The following is a 17562-nucleotide window of genomic DNA, read 5'->3' on the forward strand; positions in this document are numbered from 1 at the left end:
TTGGAGAGGTGCACTACTAGCGGCCACCGTACCTAAACCAGTGGGTAAAACCAAATACTTGCTGCAAAGTGAGTACCTGCGCGGTGGGGGAGGGGTGAAGAGAGGCCCTCCGGGAAAGTCATCACCGACGTCATTCACCGTACAATTGTTTCATTGTTCCGTCACCCGGAGGACCTACGAGCTTGAAGGGCACAGTCGCTGCCTGCAAAGCGGAGGTGCCTCGGGTTCCTGGCCAAGCCACGGTGGCGGAGTAGCGTCCGCCTGCCCGCGCTACGAATTCCCTCTCCGCTTACCTCCCCCTCCCGGTTCTCCTACTCCTATCTACCCTCCCCTAGCTCGTCTGCCAGTCTCTGTTTTCGCCCACCCAGCCAGACGATTCTACTCAAGCCATCGCTGACTGCTCTACAACTCGCTCGACACCTGGGATCAAGTGACCCTCAACCTTCTTAGATGCAGGTATATCTGACTAGTTTCGACTTTGGGGAAGCTTCCCAAAGGCGGGAGAGGGCCAGGTGGAACGGAGACATTTTACACAAGTTCAGATTCCTCAAACTGTAAGAGAAGGGAAAGGCAGAGCGCTAGAGAAAGGAGCAGGGAAAAGAGCTAGGAGGAGGGTGAGAAAGATTGCGGTGTACTGGCGTCATGTTTAACCCCCCCCACACACAGTGATTGAAAGAGGTACTCCGCGAGTTTTCGCTAGTTCCCAGATTCCAAGACACTGGGCGAGGGCGGGGGAAATAAAGCTCTCGCGAATTTTGAGAGCGTTGCGGGAACGGGATTGATTAGAAGATCTCGCGAGGTTACGAGTAAAGGAACACGGGTTTTCCGTAGAGAAGTGAATGTAGCGTTAAAGCGGTTGGTGGCGGGGGTGGGGAACGGAGGAGGAGGACGCACCGCTTAAGTACTCACGTTGGGTCTCTTTCGGCCTGGCAGGATACGCTAGACCTGCAGTAGGAGACCGGGAGTTCTCGCTTCTCTTCAGGCATGAGTCACGTGCCGGGAAATGAGCGCGGGCTGGACCAGCAGGTGAGCCGAAATGTTTCTATCTAGGCCTTCATACTTGGGGCTCTTCCTTGGCTTAACGTGGCCTATGGTGCAGTGCTAACTAGCCACCTTCATCTTACTCTTACTGGGTTCCTTTGGCCGTGGTTGGACTGTGGGCAAACGGGGGAGAAGACTGAATTAAAGCATGTAGAGGCGGCGTGGAGAAAAAAACGAATTGGTAGCACTCTGGTTTGGTCTAGCTGTTAAACCTGGGCCGCGCATAATGGCGGCTTTTGTATGTGCTTGCGATTGTAGCAGAGGCGCATGTGCCAGTACCGACTGGTTAGTGATGGAGGGAGGTGAGCGAAATTGGACCACTGTTTTTGTGTCAAGGGCGTTCGGCTCTCAATGGACGGCACTGATTTCAGGCCCAAAGGTGTCGTTGGTGTATAGGTGAAGGGTGGATTGCGGACACTGAGTGGGGGCGGGGGGGAACGTGGCCTGCTCTAGGGGTTATGGCGGCGGCCTCCTTTGTTTGGTTCCCACGACCATGCGGCGCTGGGGTCTCCGCTCACAGAAGGCCCAAGCTCCGTAATTTGTGCCTGCGGGACCCTGGCGGACGATTTCACTAGAGAAAAAAAAAAAAACAGCTGTTTTGTTGCTGTTTCCGCCGCGGTCCTTCTGCCTCTGTACTGCGGATGTGAGTGCTCTGTATGACGAGGCCGTGTTCCCTGAATGGGAAGTTTTGTGACACAGGAGCTGGCAAGGGTAGTGGGAAGGGGGTGAAGAATGGCCGCCGCTTTTTCCGTTGACTGCTGTCTGGATGTAATGGAAACTGGACACCGGCGGGGAGGCTTCTGGGAGGTTAGGGATCAGGATTTGCTGTATTCCATTTACTTAATTAAAAAAGAGTCACAGAATGGCCGTTAACCCGAGGGTGGTACGCTCTTCCGTCGTGAGGCGTACTGTATTGTACGTCTTCTCAGGTTATGCGTTTGACTTTGAAAAAAGGGGGGGGGGAACTAGAAAAGGGGATTCGCAGCAAAGATTAACTTTCTGTTACTGCCTTCTTCTTCCTGACTTTACATTCAAATATGGCAGGGCCATGGACCTGTTCTTTTTAAATACAGTGCTTTCCTTTGAGGTGCTGGGAATTCGGAAGAGAATACAGGATCTAAGAAGAGTGAGGCTCTTCTTAGAGGTTTGTTTTCCATTTCCGGGAAATCTCCATTTATTTTTTTTTTTTTTGAGGTACGCGGGCCTCTCACTGTTGTGGCCTCTCCTGTTGCGGAGCACAGGCTCCGGACGCGGAGGCTCAGCGGCCGTGCCTCACGAGCCTAGCTGCTCCGCGGCATGTGGGATCTTCCCGGACCGGGGCACGAACCCGTGTCCCCTGCATCGGCAGGCGGACTCTCAACCACTGCGCAACCAGGAGAGCCCCATTTCATTTTTGCGGTGTTAGGTCCTGGGAAACTCTTCATCAGTCGCTTCGACTCTTAAGTGAACACCTTATCTCAGCTTCTGTTTTCCACGTTTAATAGTGAGAATTGACTTAGGGCAAAAACCTTTAATATTTTATGAACTCGTAAATTGTCGTTAAAGCCTAATGGCAGTACTTTATCTCAAATTTTATTTTTGTTATAAGTAGTATAATTTGAGGGATTTCACAGCATTCTTCTTTGAGGGTATTTTTCCCCTAAAGATATGGTTATCAACGCCTGCAGTATTCTGAGCTGAAACTTGATAGGTTAAAGAGAGCGTGAAAGGTGAAAATCTGATACCAAGAGTACAGGCAATCACATTTGTAGTATTTTCTGTGTAGATGGGATCCATTTAATTTTTCATAAACTATACCCTTTGGACCGTTAGAATTTAGTAATAACCAAATTCGAGGTGGAAAAGTAGTATCTTGATTGAAGACGCATGTAAATTTGGTAATATTAATTTTGAACTTTTAACGTAGTATTTATAAACATTATTGTATAGCAGATTTCCTTTGCAAACAGGTGTCAGTATTGCTCCTTGATCTTTTGTACCTTTTAAGATTTATTTTGGCATATATAATTTTTCACTACTTCGGGTTATTTCTTGGTTAGTTCTTATGAAATGCAGTTAAGTGAAATAACCTTTTTTCTACAGTATTGAAACCCATCAGTGTAAAGGAACAGGTAGGAATTGAGATTAAAGATACTTATCTTGTAAAAACATTGTCATTTGGGCCAACTGACCATCAGTCTCTTTGAATTTATCTCTAAAATGGGAGATACAAATATTGTCTTAATGATGTGGCAAGCATTAAATGATTCAGTGATAAGTGACACAGTGCTCACTAAATGATGAGTGGTGCTGTTGCTGCTTAGGAATTTGTATTTGTTGGAGTTGAAAACAGTTACTATACTTCAATATAAATAAAAAATTTTTTTTTAATTTACAGTCTTTAGGGAATAAAGAAATCAAAGAATCTTAAGGTTGCTGTAACATTTTTCAGGTGTACTTTTCAGGCTTAAAATAATGCCACTGAGGAAACCAGTGGCTCTGAGAAAATGGTAACAAAATTTGTTTTGGTAACTGATGAGATTTTACTATGGAAGACTGTTAGAGGGACAGCTTGTTTTGAGTGAATGTATTTAAATTATCTATACTGGTGTACTACTTGGCACCCAAGTCCTACCTTTTGCATTTGCCATAATTTATAGACTTGTGTTCTTAAAAACAAAGCAGACGGAGCAGCTGGCTAGTAAATGCTAGAGGGTGGGACTAGAATTTAGGACTTCTGATTTGTCTTTTGTAATGCTGTCTGTGCTTGATTTTTCCCTTAGTGTATGTAGTGTGTCAGCATGTAAGAGCTATTAATATCTCTGTTCTCCTAGTTTTCTGGTCTAGACCTGAACTCCCCTGATAATCGGAGTGGAGGAGGAAGTACAGCAAGCAGTAAGTAAAATTTTTGTTTATTTAGAATCTTTATTAGAGCTTAATGTTAATATTTCATTGAACTTACTAAGTCTAAATTAAAAAAAATGTTCCGGGGGCTTCCCTGGTGGCACAGTGGTTGAGAGTCCACCTGCTGATGAAGGGGACGCGGGTTTGTGCCCCAGTCCGGGGTGATCCCACATGCCGTGCAGCAGCTGGGCCCGTGAGCCATGGCCTTTGAGCCGGTGCGTCCGGAGCCTGTGTTTCGCAACGGGAGAGGCCACAACAGTGAGAGGCCCGCGTACCGCTAAATAAATAAATAAATAGATAAATAAATGTTCTGTTGCCCTATGAATTTATAAAGTATTTTGGCATGTTTGGATAAGATGACACTGGTTGTTTTCCAGTGGAAACATAATCATTCAGAAGAAAGTTAACGTAATAGTCACACTTTTAGGAAACCAATTATGCCCAGTATGAATCCTGGCCAAATACGGAGGTGGGGATATGTCAGTCCCTCTTGTGAATTGGCCTGAAATGTGTTAAACCTGATAAAGGGAACCTGTAGACTTGTGTGCTATAGGTATTGTTCATTCCCCCTGGAGAACCTGAGCCTGGTTCTGGAGAACAGATGGAACCTGGCTCTACTGATTCTTGGGTGGTAATTAGAATTTAAAATGTTAAATTCTATGTTAGCCATGTTATTAAATTTTTTTGAAAAGAAGTTAAATCTTTGGAGGAGAGTGGGGTTTCTGGATTGTTTTTATTTACTTGCTACTTGTTAGATATTAGTGTCACAGTTAGGTGGATAGTGACAGGAAGTTGGTGTTCTGTTATGTGGCAGCAGATTTCACCTTGGACCCAGATTTCCAAGAGAGTAGTTGGTGCACCCTGAAAAGCCTCTTCAAGACTGGTTAATTTATATCACATCTTATTTGCCATTGTATGAATATCTAAAGGATTTAATTCCACCAGTAGACAGTTTCGAATACTTAATTAAGTTAGCAATTTGGATTTTCTATCAGTTCCTTTTCAGAATCCTTTTCCCTTTACAGCTGTCAAGTGTTTATTGTTTAGTATTCATATTATTGAAATGGAAACAAAGCCTCTTGTTGGTTAGTTAAAATTGGTCAGGTGGTTTAGTACATATCCTTTTTCTCTTAGTATCCAGTTTTATTGTATATATTAATGGTTATATTTGTTAGTTAAAGGTTATAATTCATGTAATAATTTCCTGAAAGAGCAGAGCTTTTTTAAAAATTTTGAGTAACCGCTAGTAGCTACTGAAATATATTTGGTTTTAGGATTAGGTCTGTGCCACCAGGGAAGCCCTAGGACTAGTTTTTTAATAGACATTTTTGCAAAACTGTGTCTTAAAGGATATGATAAACTTTTAATTTTATATTTTCTTACAGAAGGGCGCTATATACCTCCTCACTTAAGGAACAGGGAAGCATCTAAAGGTAAGTGGTTATGGCAACTTAGTATTCAACTTTTTCTGTGTTTTGAAAGTTAGTCAAAGAAGGAGAAATGAGAACTTTGGGAAGTGTATACACATGCCTCCCCCTGCCCACCCAGTGCTGCTTTCTGTTTTTAAGAACTAGCACTTCCTAACTTTGAAAGAGTTCATCTAATATTGCATAATGTGTAATTCTTATTTCTTTTAACTAGTTTTGAGCCCAAACTGTTAGTTTTACTAGTGCTTTTCATCTCTTTGTAAACGTTGATAGCCTGATTTCAGTCTGAAAGAGGTGTGTTTGTATATCTGGGGATGCCTTATTATGTAAAACAGACCACAAAACAAGTCCTTTTTGCTCTTAAAATGTTGCCTCAGTGAAAATGGGGTTATTGCGGAGTAGTTGGGAATTGCAGGATTGCATCTTTGTGCACACTCAGTAGGTTAGAGAAGTCTGGTTTCACCTTTTTGCTGAACTCCTTCATTTGAAAGATTTTGTTTGAAATGTTATTAAAACACCTGGTGTCTTTCAGTATTAAGTTTTTAATGAGTGATTAAGTTACTAGGAACATACTGTTGTGATGATGATTTGCGTGCTGTATATTAACCAACACGGGTGTCCTGAAATTTTCAAGAGAAGGAAAAGTCATTTGAAGCCAAAAGGTGGTGGATAAAGAAGGGGTGGGGTGCAGGGGTGGGAAGGGTGTAAATAAACTAGCTTGTGGTTGGGTATGGTGCCTCCATTATGTAGTCTGTTGTTGCCAGCTGCAGACTTTTAAGTCTGTATATGTCTACTGGAACATCGGTTGGGTAATAAGAGTATTCTTTTTTCAGTGTAATTGCAGTTTCTTTCATCATGGGTATTCCTCAGAATATTTGGCTGGAATTGCATCTAAGGTGTAATTGCTTCAAAGGGGGAGTACTACCAGCATCTTAGGAAGTTAAATGGAAGAGACCTTAAAAATCTAACAGTCTTTTTTTCCACTTAGCAAAGACCATTCGTCACTTGGCTGGCTCATGATGGAGCTATAAAGCAGAGGGAAAGTAACTTCATTAACTTGTAAACTTCAGAATATTTAAAGAAACGTATGAATCTAGTTAAATTCTCAACTTAATCATTTGTTGAGTGAGTTAACTTTTTGTCACCTTCCTTTTATTTATCTGTGATGTGCCTGGAGACATGTCCAGAGGGAAAACAGGCAAGGACGGGAGCTTTCTTTTTTCCTTGGTGTACTTGGTTCTCACTAAACTTATAGTTGGGAAAATATTGTTGGATTCTTAGGATTTGGTAATAGTATACATAAATGCAGGGCACAGTAACAGTTATACGAACTGTTATTTTGGTGGTTAACCTGAAACAGAATAACGTTTTATTTAGTTGGGAATTCTGAAATTTATATATGCCATATAGTGTATATTTTAAATTGACCTACTTTTGTATTCACCGTTTGTGAGATTAATATTTAGGGATGGGACATAACTAAAAAACTAACTTAGAGCTGATCTAACTACTGCCATTGAGGTTAAAAATTGGGGGAGGGGGTGGATTTGGCATTCCTTTGAGAGCAGTCATATCTTTAAAAGGGGCTTGTCACACAGTTTTGTTAAAATAATCACTTTAGAGTAAGCTATTTTATTGGTTTTGGTAGACAGCAAACATTGACATTTAAAAAGAATGAATCTTAAATTATTAGTATGATAATGGTATGTAACGTATCAGTAGTATACTTGTGTTTCATGTAAACTATTACCCTCTTAGGGGTGGTATTCATTCAGTACATTGCTCTTATTCCATGAGGTTACTTTGCTTAATATAATAATTTCTTAATGGAAAAGAGAAAGATAGGAAAACTCTGTTTGTTAATCAAAATAATTATCTCAATCTTGGTTCTCTTTTCCAGTGTTTTGATAATAATTCCAATGACCCTTGGCCCCCCAAGGATAAGATAAAGGAAGGCTATGTCTTTGAAAAGACTGGAATCTTGTAAAAGTATTGTCACCTTCTCTAATTTTTACTTGTTTTGGAAGGATTTTATGATAAGGACAGTTCAGAGTGGAGTTGTAGTAAAGACAAGGATGCCTACAGCAGTTTCGGGTCTCGAGATTCAAGAGGAAAGTCCAGTTACTTCAGTGATCGAGGAAGTGGATCAAGGGGAAGGTAAGTTATTCTCAGCTTGTGAGTGTGTATATAGTAGCAATTGAGGAATCAGTTCTTAGTTTGATGTATTCTCATTCTTTTCATTAACAGACCATCCTATTATAAGATTTTCTTAGTTCCCTGACCAGGGATCAAACCCACGCCCCCTGCAGTGGAAGTGCAGTCTTAACCACTGCTGGACTGCAAGGGAAGTCCTGCTATAGATGAGATTTTAAACAAAAGTTTACTAAGTTTAATCTGTTAAACAGGAATTATAGGCAGTAAGAGTATGCTTACTTGATGTAATGAATGTTGATTTTATTTTTTTAATGGCTTCTCTATAGTAGTTTACTCAGTTTTAGTTTTGTTTATTGTAGTTTAATCATAATCATTGCACAAGTGTGATATATTGATCTTAAGAACTTAATATCCAGTTAGTCCTATATTGTTTTATGCAAATAGGACTAAAACTCTTAAAAACCTTAGTCTTGGGCTTCCCTGGTGGCACACTGGTTGAGAGTCTGCCTGCCGACACAGGGGACACGGGTTCATGCCCCGGTCCGGGAAGATCCCACATGTCGCGGAGTGGCTGGGCCCGTGAGCCATGGCAGCTGAGCCTGCGCTTCCGAAGCCTGTGCTCCGCAGCGGGAGAGGCCACAACAGTGAGAGGCCCTCATACCACAAAAAAAACCCCAAAAACCTTAGTCTTGTCACTTGTATATAGCCAGATACAACTTAGTTGACATTAATATGTTATTCCGCCGCTTTTTTTGTTTTTTTGCGGTACATGGGCCTCTCACTCTTGTGGCCTCTCCCGTTGCGGAGCACAGGCTCCGGACGCGCAGGCTCAGTGGCCATGGCTCACGGGCCCAGCCGCTCCGCGGCATGTGGGATCTTCCCGGACCGGGGCACGAACCCGTGTCCCCTGCATTGGCAGGCGGACTCTCAACCACTGCGCCACCAGGGAAGCCCTATTCCTCTGCTTTTTAATTAAAGATGTATAAATTATACATAACCACAGGTTAATTAGAGAGTCTTATTTCACAAATGAGTTACCCAGTATTGAATTGTTGACATCTTTGAAAGTTACTTGTGACCAACAATTCAATTACTAATGTGCAAGTATGTTTCTGGAGAGATGATAATATGATATTGGCCAAATGACTTCTGATCAATTGCTTGTGCTGTTTAGGTTTGATGATCGTGAACGGAATGATGGTATTGGCAGTCGTGGTGACAGAACTGGCTTTGGCAAATTTGAACGTAGTGGACGCAGTCGTTGGTGTCACAAGTCAGATGAAGACGATTGGTCAAAACCACTTCCACCAAGTGAACGCTTGGAGCAGTAAGATTTTTGTTTCGGTTTTTTATCTTATTTTATTTTATTTATTTATTTTTGGCTGCATTGGGTCTCCGTCGCTGTGCGCGGGCTTTCTCTAGTTGCAGCAAGCGGGGGCTGCTCTTTGTTGCAGTGCGCGGGCTTCTCATTGCAGTGGCTTCTCTTGTTGCGGAGCACGGGCTCTAGGTGTGCAGGCTGTAGTAGTTGCGTCTCGCGGGCCCTAGAGCGCAGGCTCAGTAGTTGTGCATGGGCTTAGTTGTTCTGCGGCACATGGCATCTTCCTGGATCAGGGCTTGAACCCATGTCCTCTGCATTGTCAGGCGGATTCTTAACCACTGCACCACCAGGGAAGTCCCTGGAGCAGTAAGTTGTTGATATGAAATTTACCACATAGTATGATATATGTAGTAATGATTTGGTTTCAGGGAACTCTTTTCTGGAGGAAACACTGGGATTAACTTTGAGAAATATGATGACATACCAGTAGAGGCAACCGGCAATAACTGTCCTCCACATATTGAAAGTGTAAGTTGTTTTGTTTCACTTTTTAACTGTTCTTTAAAATTATTGCTAAAAATTTCATTGGGTTATGAAAAAGGAGAGACTGAGATTAATGTCACCATTTTGAGTAATCCTAAAACAGAAAATGTGTCAAATATAAAAAAAAAAATCAAAACTGCTTTGTTGTAGATTAGATCCCTCAGGAGTCCACTTTCTTAAAAATACCTTGATACTTTAACGTAAAATCCAAAGTAACTATACATTTAACCACAAATAGACATTTGGCTGGTTACTTATGTTCTAATGTTAACATAAAACACATAAACTGCAGCAGAACATAAAGCATTTCTAGTTTTATATGTATTTGATTAACCTGGTTAAATTTCATTGACAGTTCAGTGATGTTGAGATGGGAGAAATTATCATGGGTAACATTGAGCTTACTCATTACACTCGTCCTACTCCAGTGCAAAAACATGCCATTCCTATTATTAAAGGAAAAAGAGACTTGATGGCTTGTGCCCAAACAGGTAAGCTCATTAATGAAGAATAACTTGACTAGCTTTAAAAACAGTACATTATGTAGGGAGGCCTGAGTCCCATATTTAGTCTGATTTAGAGTCAGGTAAAGATTAGCTGGGGATGTCTCTTATGTCTTTGGATCCTTTGGGTGAAACTTGTATTTTTATCGGGGCATCTTGGGAATTCTATAGCACATTATCAGCCAATTAATATTGCTAGCATTCTCTCCACTGAGTTCATAATTTTCCCCTCCTGTGAATTCACTGCAGGGAAAGTTAACAATAATTGGAATAGGAAATCCAAAATAAGGAAAGAGCCAAGAGTCTATGATTCATAAAAATGTGGACAGGGAAAGGAGGAGGTGCCTCCCATCCCCTAGTACTTCATGAATTAGGAAATAAGAGGGCTGAGGTAGTGTTTACTCCTCTATCAGAATTTGGCGTAGGTAAAAGATGGCAAATCTTAAACTTAATATATTGAGTTTCTTTTTATATAGTGGTATGTGTATATAAATATATAAACTTCAGTCATTTGTTATTTTTAATACTTTTTTAAGAAATAAATTATGTCATTTATATCTGTGACCTTTGGGCCAACACTGTTACCTGTTTTTTAAAACGAAGTTCTAGTACAGAAATTAGTACCCATGGTTTTTATTTTGCAAAGTAACAGAATGACCTGCAAAGTCCTCTGTTATTAGACTCTTCAGAAAGTTTGCTGACATTCTCACAGTTACCGAATAACACAAGGAAGTATTGAAATAGAAGTTGATGCCATTTTAGAAGAAAAATTCTTGTGTTGTACAGATTAAATTGCAGAGAAGTGTATGTTGATTGCATTGTTATAAATGGAGAACAGAAATCATTTGGCATTCTTTGCTTAGCTGTATAAATATGCTATATATTTCAGAAAATTAGGCAGAAAATAATTCTTTTTTTTTCACTAAAAGGGCATTTAGAATACTTTAATTACTATTCAAATGTAATAAGGCAGTATTTTCTAACAGGGTCTGGAAAAACTGCAGCATTCCTTTTGCCCATCTTGAGTCAAATTTATACAGATGGTCCAGGCGAGGCTTTGAAGGCTGTGAAGGTAAAGATTCCGTTCCTTTATGAAATAAATAGTTTTTGCTTAGAAAAATTTTTGTAGATATCTGTTGGCACCGTTCTTTCTAAATGAAGCCAAATATACTTTATTTCCTTTTCAATCTATTTACTCAAGGAAAACACCTGTTTGGGTGTAATCCTTAAATTACAGAGGGGATTTTGCTCTCATGAACTTCAGCAATGAATAAAAAAGTTTTGAGTCTTTGAGCTTAATGTATAAATTGTCCTTACTTCTTAGGAAAATGGAAGGTATGGACGCCGTAAACAATATCCAATCTCCTTGGTTTTAGCCCCAACTAGAGAATTGGCTGTACAGATCTATGAGGAAGCCAGAAAAGTAAATATGCATTTTTACTGATTATTGCCTTTTTCATTGATTCTAGTGATGTTTTTATAAACAATAAATTATTGCTTGTAGTTTTCATACCGGTCTCGAGTTCGTCCTTGTGTGGTATATGGTGGTGCTGATATTGGTCAGCAGATTCGAGACTTAGAACGTGGATGTCACTTGTTAGTCGCCACTCCAGGTCGCCTGGTGGATATGATGGAAAGAGGAAAGATTGGATTAGATTTCTGCAAGTAAGTGAATTTTTATATATGGTTTGTAACTAATGTTTACATTAGTGAGCGTCAGTTTCGTAGTATTTTATTAGTATTAGAGTTAACCTGTGGATTCATTGGAACAGAATCAAATAACAGCTAATTTGGTTACATGTTCTGTGTTTCACATGTATTAAATTATGAAGCTAGAATGTTAAAATGAATATATTAGCATAATTAATTACATACACAACTATAGTCAACAGTTTCTTATCAAATTCTTAACTGAGTCTTTTTCATAACAGATACTTAGTGTTGGATGAAGCTGATAGGATGCTGGATATGGGGTTCGAACCTCAAATACGTCGTATAGTTGAAGAAGATACTATGCCACCCAAGGGTGTCCGCCACACCATGATGTTTAGTGCTACTTTTCCTAAGGAAATTCAGGTAGTTCTTTTTTTACAGAACATTTGTGTTTGTAAGTGATAAATTAACAGACAGTTTTCAACAAAGTAGAAAATAACGCCTTCTTCCCTCTTCCAGATGCTTGCTCGTGATTTCTTGGATGAATATATATTTCTGGCCGTAGGTAGAGTTGGCTCTACCTCTGAGAACATCACACAGAAAGTAGTTTGGGTAGAAGAGTCAGATAAACGGTCATTTCTGCTTGACCTCTTAAATGCAACAGGTAAAATTATGAATAATAATATTGTTAGGTGTAAAGAAGAGACTCTGTTTGGATTTCTTGAGCCTGTACCCTACCCTTCCTTTGCCCACTTTTCTAATCATTAAAACCAAGCTTATTTTTAACTATCTCCATGTGCATCCTTACTGAGTGCAAAGAGAACTAACAAACCAGTTAATACTTGTGATGCAAAGTTGCTATTAGTAAAGAAAACATTTTATATAATTTTTCAGGGAAGAATTCACTGACTTTAGTTTTTGTGGAGACCAAAAAGGGTGCTGATTCTCTGGAGGATTTCTTATACCATGAAGGATATGCTTGTACCAGTATCCATGGGGACCGATCACAGAGAGATAGAGAGGAAGCCCTTCACCAGTTCCGCTCAGGAAAAAGCCCGATTCTAGTGGCTACTGCTGTGTGTATATTTTAATTTTTTTTTTCAGTTAAACATGTTTGAGTATTGCTGTATTTTAACAAAAATTATTTTTTTAGGTGGCAGCAAGAGGACTAGACATTTCAAATGTGAAACATGTTATCAATTTTAATTTGCCAAGTGATATTGAGGAGTATGTACATCGGATTGGCCGTACAGGACGTGTAGGAAACCTTGGTAAAGTGTTCAGTTGCTTGATGGTTTAACACAGAAATTTAAACATTAGAACATTACTTTAAAGGGAAAGCTGACATCAGATGTTAGACATCTAGAAGTTTTTGTTTTAGTTTGTAATTTGATTATATTGCAAATTATAATGTTATATTTTTGTGTTGTAATTAATGTTCTATATGACTATGGAAGCCTAGACTTATTGTACTTTTTTTGGACTCTTGTAGGTCTTGCCACGTCATTTTTCAATGAAAGAAATATAAATATCACAAAGGATTTGTTGGATCTTCTTGTTGAAGCTAAACAAGAAGTCCCATCTTGGTTAGAAAATATGGCTTATGAACACCAGTATAAGGGTAGCAATCGTGGGCGTTCTAAGAGGTACAGATTGTTTTGAACCTTCATTATTAATATTATTTGTTTGGGGCAGGAAGTTAGTCCAAGTTAAATAACTAAAACACTACCACTACTTACATACTTTGGGCATGGGATATTTTTAGAAAGGTTGACATGGAGTAGTTAGATGTTAGAACCACTATCAGAGGAAGTTGAGTTGAAACTGAGAATTGGGAAGTTTAGGCTTGGGTATTTGTAAAACCACCACATAACCTTTTTCCTTGTAATAATAGATTCAGTGGAGGATTTGGTGCCCGAGACTATCGACAAAGTAGCGGTTCTGGCAGTTCTAGCTTTAGTAGTAATGCAAGCAGCAGCCGCAGTGGTGGAGGTGGTCATGGCAGCAGCAGAGGATTTGGTGGAGGTAATGTTAATTTTTTTCCCCTTTTATTTTTTGGCAAGGGCTTTCTCCCCGCCCTCTCCTTGTTTTTCAAAGTGTAATTTATTGGAGAAATTTTATTTCAAAGAACACAAAAACCAACACTAAGAGTTAATCCTTTTTTATTAGGCTTATATTAAAGTAGTTGAGAAGCAAGAGAAAAGATACTTAAAATGGCTGACCTAATTTGTCTGTTTTAACATTTCTTGATAGGTGGCTATGGAGGCTTCTACAGTAGTGATGGATACGGAGGAAATTGCAGTTCTCAGGGGGTTGACTGGTGGGGCAACTGAATCCGCTTCACAGCAAAGTCATCCTTTTGAAAAAGCTAATATGGAAACCACATGTAACTTAGCCAGACTATACCGTGTAGCTTCAAGAACTAGCAGTACATTACCAACTGTGATTCTCCTGAAAATTCAAGGGAGCTCAAAGCCAAAGGAAGAAAAGAAAGGAACAGTCAACAACCCTATTAAAAGTTGGTTTGAAAACTTAATTGCTGTAGTTTGGATTAACTCCCCTCCTGCTTATTTCCATCCCAAACTGCATTTATAATTTTGTGACTGAGGATCATTTGTTTGTTAATATACTGTGACTTAAACTTTAGGCAACTTATTATTTTGATGTCCTGTTGTCTCAGTAATGCTCGAGTTTTCAATTGTTTTGACAAAGTAAATCCACTCAACTTGGTCTAAAATCAAACCTTGGCGCACAGGTGTGATACAACTTAACAGGGATCATCAATTTATCCGTAGATATTAAAAAGAAAAAATCTTGGATGGTATCCTGCATTAGGACTTTTTGATAACTTACAGAGTGGGGAGGGAAACATCTTACAGCAGAATTAGTTTCTAATGTGGCAGCCTGTACTAAGTTGAAGTTCTGACTTGCTCACTCTATCCTGGATGGGCACTTGCAGTCTTTAAATAAGCCGTTACAGTCATGATGAGGTGGCATGTATGAATACATCCATATGTTTTTCAAAGCACTCTTCGAAGTTAATGCAAGTAAATACAGCAGTTGCTCTATTAATGTTTAGGTTATTCTAAGCTAGGCAAATGTGGGCATATTATAGGAAAAGTTTAAAAGTTTGGATAACAAAAGTGTTTAGCAGAAATTTTATCTAATTAGATGTTTTTAATGCCTGCCATAAATAAAATTGAGATGGTAAAATGGCTGACCATGCCAGTGACCAGTCCTTTTAAGGGCCTGCTTGGATTTTGGTCTTTAATGCATGCTAGTGTTGATGTTTTTTGGTAAAGAGGATATGAGCAGGAGGGATTGTGCAGCAGGCTTTTATTTTAATGCAGGTTCTCTTTATTCTGTTTAGGCTGCATTGAAATGTTAAAATGACTTACATTTGTAGAGTTTGTAAATCAGAGTAACAACAAACACTGAAATCCTTGAGATCACACAGGTTGGAAATATGTACTAAACTGTGCAAGGTGTTATTTCTATATAGTGCAGTTTTAATGTATTTTAGTTGCATAGGTTTCCATTGTATTTATAGTCACTTTCTGCTAAATTTGGCCAAAGATGATTGTTCACCAACTAAAAATGCCTCTGCCACTTGGAATTCTGTGCTGATTTTGTGGTTGGAATGCAGTGATCTTTACAGGCAAATCTTTACAATGGCTTCAGAAGGCAAAAATTTCTTAAAGTGCAATAGATTTTCAAGTGTATTGTGCCTTGTTCTAAAACTTTATTGTAGGTGCACTTGACAGTATTGAGGTCATTTGTTACGGTGCTATTTCAACTAGTATAGATTTAGACTCTTGTACATTTTGCCCATACATTTTTACAGAATACTTATTTTATTGCACGTTCAGAGAATTTTATATATATGTCTGTGTGCGTGTCCTTAAATTTCCAGTCTTATTTTTGTCTCTTGGAAATTGTTGAACGCAGCGTGGTAAGAACTAGATTCTAAAATTTTATTTGGGACCATGGAATGATAGTTGAGAAGAAAACTATTTGCGCACGACAGATTTTAGATACTTTTTGCTGCTAGTTTGTGTAATATTTATTGAACATTTTGACAAATGTTTATTTTTGTAAGCCTAAAAGTGATTCTTTGGAAGTTTAAAGAAACTTGACCAAAAATACAAAAACACTGGCACTTGAATGTTGAATGTCATCGTATGTGAAATAAAATATTTCAGGGTAGTGTGAGCTTTTAATGTTAAGTCCTATTAAACTTGAGTCAAATTAAGCAGACCCAGCATTGGCAATATAGGTAGCTGTAACTTTCTGACAAAATTTAAGGCAAAATTGGCAACTTGAAATTACAACATGCCAAGGTTTTGATACCTTTGTCTTAAAATATTAACGAAACACTTCTAAACACTGATATGAAGTGTCCACCTTTTCAAAGGTTCTCAGAGTTTTATTTAGTACATACTTTGTTTGCTTTGGTTTTCAGTCTCTGGCAAATTGTAGTTCTCAAACGTGTGGTTATCTTTGTGTATTGCCATAATCAGTGACTTTTACATTGTCAGCCAGCAATATTTTCAGTAAATAAGAATAGAATTAAATTTGCTGAATGAATGTAAATATCGAAGCTCAAGTCACTGTAAGTTTATTAACTGCTTAAAGTATTAGTTTTAGATGCTAGCACTGCATGTGCTGTGTTTTTTCTGATTTTACTAAAATAAAGAGTTGAATACAATCTTTGTTGTCAGTTGTGACTTAATGAGAGGTAGAAATGAATCTGTGCTCTCAACCTGAAGAGTTTGAAAGTGATATTCTTTGGTTATCTGCCAAACCCATTTGTGAAATACTTCTTCATGAAACAAGTAGTATTCCTGTGTTTTAAGTATTTGAATAAATGAAGGTGGTGTAAGGTAGGGATATAGAGAAACAGGATTTTTATTATAAATCCCACTGATCTATTTAAGGATCAAGAATTAACTGGAACAGATAACAGAGATGGCAGAGGTTCCCAATGTCCAACTTTGGTTCCTTCTGTTGGCTGATAAATCGGTATTACCACACACTGATGCTTGCAGCCACTGCCAAGTAAGAGATACTGTTAAAGAACCAAACCAGTTTAATATAACATTGCAATAGCTTTATGAAATTTTTTTTTTTTTTAAGCTTTAGATCTAACCTCACATGTATCCTTAATTCTAACGCTGTAGACTGGCTTTTGACTGTTACTAAACATCCTGTAAATGAGATCAGTTTAAATTCTTGTACAGTTTTTTACACTCAGCATTACATGTTTGAGATAAAATATTGTCTGAGCTGTCTTGGTCTAACTGCTATATTGAATTCTGTTGTGTGCTGAACACACCTGGGTTTTTTCCAGGTTGTGGTTATGTTAAATTATTCATGACATTTGTTAGAGTAAAGAAGACTATTTAAGAGGGTCTATGTGGGGTCTTGCAGTGTGGAAGAGAGACTGAATTCAGTTACTTTGAATGCATGTGCAAATGGGAATGTAATACACCCAAGGAGCAAGGCCGGCAGGGTGGGGGGGAATAGAGGAAAGAAACAAAGGGAGGGGCGTGTATTTTTCTTAACTGACCAAACAGGACTTGCTGAAGGTGGATTTAGGGTAATAATTAGATAACACCGGGGGGGTGGGGTGGTGTTGGGGAAATAACCCTGTTGATCGAGAGTGACCAGATACTGAGGATTGGATTCGGCTAAACTGATTTAGGATTCTTGTTAAAATTGGACAATACAGAGACGTCCAAAAGTTGAGGCCTAGTTGTAAAATGCTCAGAGGAGCACAAGTAGAGTTTGGTCCAGGATAGAATGTGTCAGCTTTTATGAAAGACATGTTCATATCTCCTGGACACATTCTAAACTAGAATTGGATTGCATGACCTCCATCTTTCCACAGTTTACTAAAGCAATTATTCTTGTTTTACACTTCTTCCACAGTTGTATTAGGGATCTCGTTGCTCCATGCCCTCACCATATTTTGCCTTAATGTTTAAATTTTAGATACTCAGGTGGGTGTGTATTGATAATTGTTTTAATTGATATTTTC

The 17562-nt window shown here is 39.1% G+C and overlaps 1 protein-coding gene across 1 annotated transcript; it reads left to right on the forward strand.

The window, feature by feature from the left end:
• Positions 1-256: 256 nt before the first annotated feature.
• On the forward strand, positions 257-16224 carry LOC114906225 (ATP-dependent RNA helicase DDX3X-like). Its single transcript, XM_029240890.1, has 18 exons — positions 257-456; positions 934-1026; positions 3855-3915; positions 5310-5357; positions 7379-7508; positions 8680-8832; positions 9252-9351; positions 9722-9857; positions 10856-10941; positions 11194-11292; positions 11374-11534; positions 11801-11945; positions 12042-12186; positions 12417-12598; positions 12676-12793; positions 13015-13168; positions 13417-13547; positions 13776-16224. Exons 2-18 carry the CDS (start codon positions 985-987, stop codon positions 13853-13855), a joined length of 1971 nt encoding a protein of 656 aa, XP_029096723.1. The 5' UTR covers positions 257-456; positions 934-984; the 3' UTR covers positions 13856-16224.
• Positions 16225-17562: the final 1338 nt, after the last annotated feature.

This window comes from Monodon monoceros, unplaced genomic scaffold, assembly GCF_005190385.1.
Source record: "Monodon monoceros isolate NGI ecotype Baffin Bay Population unplaced genomic scaffold, NGI_Narwhal_1 Super_Scaffold_22, whole genome shotgun sequence".
NCBI lineage: Eukaryota > Metazoa > Chordata > Mammalia > Artiodactyla > Monodontidae > Monodon > Monodon monoceros.